Source organism: Gadus chalcogrammus, chromosome 15 (genome assembly GCF_026213295.1).
Source record: "Gadus chalcogrammus isolate NIFS_2021 chromosome 15, NIFS_Gcha_1.0, whole genome shotgun sequence".
In the NCBI taxonomy this organism is placed as follows: domain Eukaryota; kingdom Metazoa; phylum Chordata; class Actinopteri; order Gadiformes; family Gadidae; genus Gadus; species Gadus chalcogrammus.
In genome coordinates, this window is record NC_079426.1 from 5,477,828 (window position 1) to 5,486,229 (window position 8,402).

Consider the following 8,402-nt stretch of genomic DNA (forward strand, 5'->3'; position numbering starts at 1 on the left):
TGAGATAGAGAGAGTCGGGGGCCAGGAGCCAGGGGGAGCCGGTGCCTTGTCACGGTGCGGCGTCTGGGGATGATCCATCGCTGGGTGGGGTGGTGTGGGGTGGTGCGGGGAGACCCAGGGAGGGTGTGGGGGTGACCGAGGGAGGCTGACTAGGAGCAGTGTGTTCACCGCCAGACGAGTGACAGGTGGGGTCAGAGGTTGGATCAGGCAGCCCTCTCCCTCCCTGCCTTTAAGGATCGAATCGTCAGTACCGGTGTGGGTGGGGGGGGGCGTGATGGCAGCAGCAGTAGCCATGGCCCTGCCCCTCCACATCCTGAAGGGAGGAGGTGAACAAGGTGGACACTGTGATCTAAACAGACGGGAGAGAGAGAGAGAGAGAGAGAGAGAGGAGGGTTCTGGGAGGGTGGGGTAGTCGGGTTACCCTGCATGCTGCCTCACTGGAGAAAAGCGCACTGTGGATAGAGGGAGTGGTGTGTGTGTGTGTGTGTGTGTGTGTGTGTGTGTGTGTGTGTGTGTGTGTGTGTGTGTGTGTGTGTGTGTGTGTGTGTGTGTGTGTGTGTGTGTGTGTGTGTGTGTGTGTGTGTGTGTGCACGACGATTATGTGGTCAGGGGCGGGGTGTGCTTTCAATTCCATCAATTGGAACTCCTCGATTGGAATTTATTTGAACACTAATAACTTGTACCTCACCGCATGTACTTTGAATTCACGCTCTTACAGAAGAAGAACATACACTCTCGTTCGTCCCTCCTTGTTCTTCCCTCGCTTGAATACGAGTTGAGCTTTCCAGATGAGCGCCGACACATTTACAGCCCAGTATACTGAGGCGTTGACCTCCCAGGTCAGCTCTCTGTGGAAGCAATTACCAACGATGAAGAACTGGCAGAGAACCGGAGGAAGATGAAGGAAGAGTAGATAACATTACTCTGTGTTCCTCTGTGAGGTTTAAATGATGTAAATGATTACTGTGACGTTAATTGTTAACAGACCTCGATACAGTCCAGTGAAATATTAGCCGCGGCCGTGGGGGGGGGACTTTAACAATAATGTTGTGATCTCTTGTGTGCGACTGCAGTACGGCAACGATGAAAAAACCATTCAGCCATTCGCAGATTCACAACATTGCCATCTGAGTGAGCTTGTAATCTTATTGTATAGGCCTACATGTCTGCTGGGCAAAATGGTGAAACCCCACCTTTACATGTTCACTCGACAAGATGTTGAACACCCACCTAAAACTGTTCATTAATGAAATGCAAAGAATGATTTAGGAGAATTATATATGTTAGATGACTAAATTGTAAACAGTAAACACATTTAAAGGCTTGATTATGAGCTGTGGATAGACTTAGAGGCCACTATGATGAAGAGTTGCGCATCGTGAATGAAGATTTAATTCCAGTCAATCACAATCTATTTCTAATTAGCCGTTGAGAAACTGAGTGGGATTACAGGCACTCATCATTTACAAAGCGAGTAGCGGAGCATTAGCGCATGTTGTGTGTCTAAGCTGGATTTACAGCGGACTGACCACCGCTTGCCCTCTGCCGTCCTCGCATGTGCGCTCGTATCTGTTGAGGTCGGCGCTCAGAGACCCACACACAAGATACGAGCGAGGGGTCCATGCCGCCGCATGCACCGCAGGCCACGCCATGGAGTTAACACTGAGGGTTCCTGTGAAGAACATACCATGGAGGAACAACAACCTGAGCCTGGTGCACACGGAGCCCCCGTTGTCAGAGCAAGGAGAGACCGTCATCGGAGTGTATCTCCTGGTGCTTGGTAAGGCTCTCTTTGGTTCTTTGGTTCCCCTGTGAAAGGAGCGTTGGCCTCATTGCGTTGATATCGTTGAGTCTTTAATATGGAAAAAAGTGCATCCAAATTTGGGTTTTTGTGTACTGTGCTGGAATGATCATTAAATTGTGAATTTTCACACGCCTCCCAGGCAAGACAATGCTGCAATGAGACCCTAAATGTCACTATTGATTCTTTTTGGTTTCTAATGTCAGCCAGTGTGAGGGAAACATTGTTGGAACCGAGTTATGAATGCGAACAATTGTTGTCTCCAAAGGTCAACTAAGCAGCTGCGATGTGTTGCTTGTCTGCTTTTGAGGTGGCACACTTGACTCTTACTTCGTATCAACAAGAAAGACTCAATTTAAATGTTTCTACACACTCAGTGTTGTCATATGATAACCCTATCTCCTCATATGATGCCGTTAGAAACCAGTGCAAAATCTTAACAAATATAATACAGTGCATAACACCCACTAGTTGTTTACTTTAATTGTTTGGGAGATAGGAAATGCTGATGGTCAACAAATCTACATTCTTGGAAGAACGCCCAACATTTAATTTAAGAAATGTTAGCCTTCATGAGTTCCTATCTGTTCTCTTGTAGGATGGCTCTCCTGGTTCGGCAACAGCTTGGTGATATTTGTCTTATACAGACAGAGGGCATCACTGCAGGCCACAGACTTCCTCACTCTTAACCTCGCCTTCTCCGACGCCAGCATCTCAGTGTTTGGCTACTCCAGAGGAATCCTGGAGATATTCAACCTCTTCAAGGATGACGGATACCTGATCACCTGGATATGGACCTGCCAGGTAAAGGCATCACCCACACCTTTCCTGTAACACTTCTTCCTCCTACTTGGCTTTGGTCCAAGTCTATAAAAGGAATGATTAGGTCCCAAACACCAGCTCATTGGGGATTGAATCCATCCAATCAAGGCTCTCGCCTAGCCATTCAACAGCCATTTCCATTGGATGAATCCACAACCGATCGCAATGTCCGTCCAAATAATGCAGTACAGTGAAATAATCAGAGAAAGAGTGTGTTTGTGTGTGTGTGCACGTGCGTGTATGTATGTGTGAGGGATTATTCTAGCACGCATGTGGGCAGAAGGTTAATTCTGTAATCAGCTTACCGTTGGAGGTCCTTTTAAATAAGGGCGGAAAACTCATTGGTTCTTGGTTGTGGCCAATAGCCACGTACTCTCTGAATAAGAATGGACGTTTGCAATTGAATTAGTCTATGCCCCTCCATTAAAACGTCCAATTCATCTTTTGGGATACCTGACAATAGGAAAGCCTTTTTCCGGAATGTGTTAGCCGTGTTTCACGTCAATCAGGTGTCCAATGACCGGCCTCTCTGGAGGGAATCAGAGTGTGAACGGAGCTCTTCCCCATCCACTCCCAGTAGAGGTTAACCCCAGGGGCCTCCGCTAATCAACGACACCATCAGATAAGATCCCCGGCCGCGCGGCGGAAGACGAGGCTCACACGCCCCGGAGAAACCACACAGTCCGCCTTTCATGAGCTCCGGAACAAAGAGTTTAAGAAGCCTGACGAATACCTGAAGCTAGGCTAACGTGGCAAACTTGATAGAGGCTGATGCACCGATGGAGTATTAAGATCTGTACATCAACACTTTACTCAACACTGGATAGCCACGGCTTTTGGCAACATGTCACACACTTCAACAAGCTCGCCTTCCTATCGCCCGCGATAAGATCTCTCTCGTGTCATATGGACAGCATTTACGGCCCACCTCTCTGTGTACTTGTGCCTTTATGTTCGGGCTTATTTACCTTGGCCTTTGGGTTCGCAATGAAATAGTTCTCATACCTTCGCCTGGAATTTCTCCAGCTTATTTTTCTAGCTCAAGGCAAACCCATGGCGGAAAAGCATGATATCCCTGCTCCAATGAGAGGGGTCTCTGTGGAGTCAGGGAAAAACACATTGGCTTAACAATAACAGCCTTGCTCTCGGACCCATAGATCCTATAATCTCTGCCAAGAGATAGAGAGCACCAGAAGCAGGGCAGCGATATAGCAACTACTCCCGAAACATCTACCTGGGTGACCGGGGAGCCACATGCAACTTTCAGATGTGTTTTGGAGTGGTGAAGGGATTTTGAGAGGTAAAGGGTATAGTGTGCATACATGGTCCCCCGGGAGAGAGAGAGTGGGGTAGAGCATTGATAGGTGTGAAAAGAGGAAGCAGAAGAAGTGAGATTGGCTTGGCTTCAGGGGAGGGGGAGAGACATAGACAGACAGACAGACAGACACAGAGCGAGCGAGTGAGAGCAAGAGAGTGGGAGAGACAGAAAGACAGGCATGTGAGAAGTATTACCAGATTACGGCATCAGCGTGATGGGACATGAACAGCTCCACAGAGCACGGGCAGAACCAGACTTGGACCCAGTTCCAGTCTACCAAAGCACCCCTGTTCTCCTTTTATTGGCTCATATGGAGAACCGGTGTTGTAGTTCTATAGTGCAATGTGGGATAGACTGGGATCAACTCAGCCCATCGAATCCCAAGGGCATAATGGGCTATACATTTCAATGTGTTGAGGAAAATAGTTTTTTTTATTTGTCCAACTGGAAAGAGTTTCTGCAAAACCATGCCATAAACGTGAAAGGATACGGCTAGCAGAACGTGCTGGTAATAGGATTATGTCTCATGGTTGTCGCGCAGTAGTACTCAGACCAGCAGTGTCTGCCGAGTGTCCCCGGATCCCTTAGTCCCTGGCTAATCTCATGAGGCCAGAGCACCACTTCAGAGATTATAGTCTGCTGAGTCCAAGGAGAAGTCAAATCAGGAAAGGAGTTAATATGTAGACTCTCCGCGTTACAGATTCAGTCTCCAGGGTTGGATGACAACGCTTAGATGTTTTCATTTCACTGTATGTGACAAATAAAACAGTTGAAGCGTGAAAATGCTTAACGGTTTTCTACATTCATTAGACATGTTGAGCCTTGTATCTCCATCAGCTGGTTCCTTCCCACCAGCGACCCCCAAGATGGCCGGATGACAATCTCTGAATCGCCAGATCACGTCTCGGAGGACAACATGGCTTCATGTTCACATGGACTCAAAGAGCTTAAACTGCAGTGTCTCGATCTGATAGCACCCAAAACCAAAACACTCTCAACCAAACAAGGCTGGAAGGAACCATTAAGTCTTCGGTTCGGTCTAATCCCTGCCCCCCCCCCCCCCCCCCAGAGCTTGGAGGAGGCCCCCCTGCTGATCCCTCCTTTGCCGGAGCAAACAAACAAGAGCCGGGGACGTAATCTCACATACTGACCCCGTCCCCCCCCCCCCCCCGCCCCCCCGCCCCCCCGTCCCCTCTCTCTGCAGGTCGACGGTTTTTTCACCTTGCTCTTTGGCCTTGCGAGCATCAACACCTTGACTGTTATCAGCGTCACCAGGTATATCCGGGGCTGCCACCCCAACAAAGGTAAGGGCCTTACGAGTTAGGAGTTGGCCTTGGCTGAGCTCGCTCTTCGCCCCCCCCCCCCCCCCCCCCCCCCCCCCCCCCCCCCCCTGCACGCACATTCCACTGGTTCTTATCTTTCTCCAACTTCTCTGTCGTAATCACCACTCAAAGCAATCCCATTTACATGTTAGAATTACATGTAATTAAGGTCATTTGAGGCAATATACACTGAAGAATGTCTTAATTATATGTGGAAATGACGGAGAGTAACCGCCTCTGTTGTCGGAGTGGGAATGAAAAGATTGGCCTGGTATGTGTTTGGAGTTGAATGCCATGCATTTGATTTGATACTGTATATTATTCATTTTATTAAATTAAATAAAGCATCTGTTGGCCTAAATCGACATAAACATGAAATTACATTTAGCCTACGTTAAAAAGAACCCGGACACATCAGCGACAGCGATCAGAGGCAAGACAAACTGTGATGAATAGATAGTGTATTGTATGATATAGAGTGTGTTCTTGTTCAAACTTGTTCCATGAGGCAGGTCGGAGGCCGCAAATAGAACAACCCAATTGATTTCTTGTTTTTTTTTATCTGTCACTGAATACAAAGCCATGTGTACCGAGTCAACAGTGGTTCTTTTCAGTCAAAATTCTTTGCCAAAGCTGGCATGCCTAGAAAAGAACTTATTGTTCAATAAATGTCAAAGTTTGACGTTCAAGACATGGCGGGAATGCTTGTCAACTTCTCTGCTAAAGGGTTGCCAAAGCAAAAACATTTGCAGAATGCGGTTTATAGAATCTTATTTTTTTACCGTTCTGTCCCGTTAAAGGAAGACGGTTTGACGTTCTCCTTGTGTTGTGCGCTCACAGCTCACTGCATCAGCATAAACACCATCGCCGTCTCCCTGCTCTGCATCTGGATGGGGGCCCTCTTCTGGTCTGCGGCCCCTCTGCTGGGATGGGGAAGCTTCACAGGTCTGTCTCCACACGGCCCACCTCCCACCTCACTAAGAGACGACCGAGCTACTGAGAGACGCACGATGAAACCCCTGATCTTCTCCTTATACTCATTTATACTCATGTCCCATGTCTTCCGCTAGACCGGGGCTACGGCACCTGTGAGATCGACTGGTCCAAGGCCAACTACTCCACCATCTACAAGTCCTACATCATCTCCATCCTCATCTCCTGCTTCGTGGTCCCGGTGACCATCATGTTCTTCTCCTACGTCTCCATCATCAAATCTGTGAAGAACACCAACGCCATGTCCGCCGACGGCTACCTCACCTCCCACCAGAGGACGGTGGAGAGGGACGTCACCAGGGTAAGCCGACGGGATGACACACACTGTTTCCCTTAAGGGACCCGGGGGCAGATGCTGGGTTCTGTCAGTGCCTGGGATCTGTTAATTTACATTGAGTGCGTTTAGCAGACGCCGTGATCCAAAGCAACTTACAATATGCACATTTGTCAGAAGAAAGTAAACCAACAAGATAACGCTGTCCTGTCGGTACAGTGAGGATGTTCATAGAACAAAGTGCCCAGCTCTAAGAATCGCTAGGGTTAAGCCATTCCTCTCTACAACAAAGCTAGCTAGGATAAAGTAGCATTCGCTCAAGCCTGATTATGGTTGATGCCTGACCGCTGTGGCTCCTGTTTCTCCCGTCTCCAGGTGTCCATCGTGATCTGCACAGCGTTCGTCCTGGCCTGGTCCCCCTACGCCGTGGTGTCCATGTGGTCCGCCTGGGGCTTCCAGGTTCCCAACACCACTAGCATCATCACCCGGCTCTTCGCCAAGTCCGCCAGCTTCTACAACCCGCTCATCTACTTTGGCATGAGCTCCAAGTTCCGCAAGGAGGTGGCGGAGCTGATGCCGTGCATCCGGAGGAGCCACGAGGTGGTGCGGCTGAAGCACTTCCAGACCCTCGGACCCAGGGCCGAGGGCGGACCCGGGGGAGCCCTTCGTGTTCAGAAGCCAGGGAGCAAATACGCCGTTTCCGAGCCGAACCCGAAGAACCCGTACGTCGACCAGGGGGTGACCGGCCCGCCTCCGAACCCGTGCCCTCACGCCAAGGGAGGCGTCGGCGGCGATTTGCCCTCGCACATCGAAACGTCACAATACTGGTGCGACAGACTTTGAAAGATGGCCGACGCCGCCGCCTTGAATATTTGACTTGGAATAAACTTGAATTACACTGTACTTGAATTATAAAAAAAGGCAAACATTTTTATTTTGTGGTCCCGCCAAACACCGACAACCTGTGTATGTAAGCCTTTTAATAAACAACATCCAATCCTCGATCGGTGATTCACACACGCCTTTTTGCGCAAGTTTTCATTTGTCATTCTGGGGTGTTGCCCCCCGCCCACCCCCCCCCCCCCCCCCCCCCCCCCCACACACACACACACACACACACACACACGCACACACACACACACCCACACACTCAAAATAGCATTGTGCGCTTATAAATCATATGCATTGTGTTGTTTAGTGGTGCTTGCACAGTTAGCCATAATGCAGGCAAATTAAAACGTATCTTTCTAGTTTAAACTGCAGTCTGTAATCTCGGTGAGTTAAATGAAGCATGACGACATTTAGACGCATGAGTCACACAATGTCACGTGATCCTCCTCCCAGTTGTTCTTTCCTTTATCCCACGCCTGTTGCCCAGCAGCACTTTTCCATACTGAAGCCCGTTCATTCCCAATTGGATCATCTCACTTATGTGCTCCCACACGTTTAGTTAACGGATGCATCACGCAGAGTCCGCGGTGTCCTTGGCACAGTGACATCGAGCAAGCATCCCGTGCTAAACTACTGCAAGAGCAAGGCTTGTGTGAGTGCGTGCGTGAGTACATGCATGAGTGAGTGAGTGAGTGCATGTGTGCGCAAAGTTTGTATACATTGATCAGACCAAGGAATTTAAAATCTTGGTTTTCTGTATAAACTCCAGGAATGCGTTAGGCCTACGCACCTGGAGAAGCATTGCGCAACAAGGGGGTTTGCAAAAACGCAAATCATGCGTATGTTAATCAACTAGCCATAACGTCACTCGTTCAAACACCGACGCTGAAAAGTTCCACCAAATTTTTGAATTTGACATGAGCAAGCATCCTCCACTGCTCGACCTGGGCCGAGCTCTGCAGGCCAGCGGGAGTGTGCGCT

General features: G+C 49.1%; 1 protein-coding gene across 1 annotated transcript; it reads left to right on the forward strand.

Annotated features, from left to right (window-relative positions):
• Positions 1–1,604: 1,604 nt before the first annotated feature.
• LOC130404852 (visual pigment-like receptor peropsin) lies at positions 1,605–7,522 on the forward strand. Its single transcript, XM_056609790.1, has 6 exons — positions 1,605–1,780; positions 2,400–2,605; positions 5,146–5,245; positions 6,104–6,208; positions 6,334–6,557; positions 6,906–7,522. The coding sequence occupies exons 1-6, from the start codon at positions 1,651–1,653 to the stop codon at positions 7,371–7,373; spliced, it is 1,233 nt and encodes a 410-aa protein (XP_056465765.1). The 5' UTR covers positions 1,605–1,650; the 3' UTR covers positions 7,374–7,522.
• The last annotated feature ends 880 nt before the right edge of the window (positions 7,523–8,402 follow it).

What these genes read in the sequence shown, in the direction of transcription:
- LOC130404852 (XM_056609790.1), top strand. Translation starts at nt 1,651, where the DNA reads ATGGAGTTAACACTGAGGGTTCCTGTGAAGAACATACCATGGAGGAAC. An exon ending in AGTGTATCTCCTGGTGCTTG is followed by an intron (nt 1,781 to 2,399) that starts GTAAGGCTCTCT and finishes GTTCTCTTGTAG; the next exon opens with GATGGCTCTCCTGGTTCGGC. An exon ending in GGGCTGCCACCCCAACAAAG is followed by an intron (nt 5,246 to 6,103) that starts GTAAGGGCCTTA and finishes GTGCGCTCACAG; the next exon opens with CTCACTGCATCAGCATAAAC.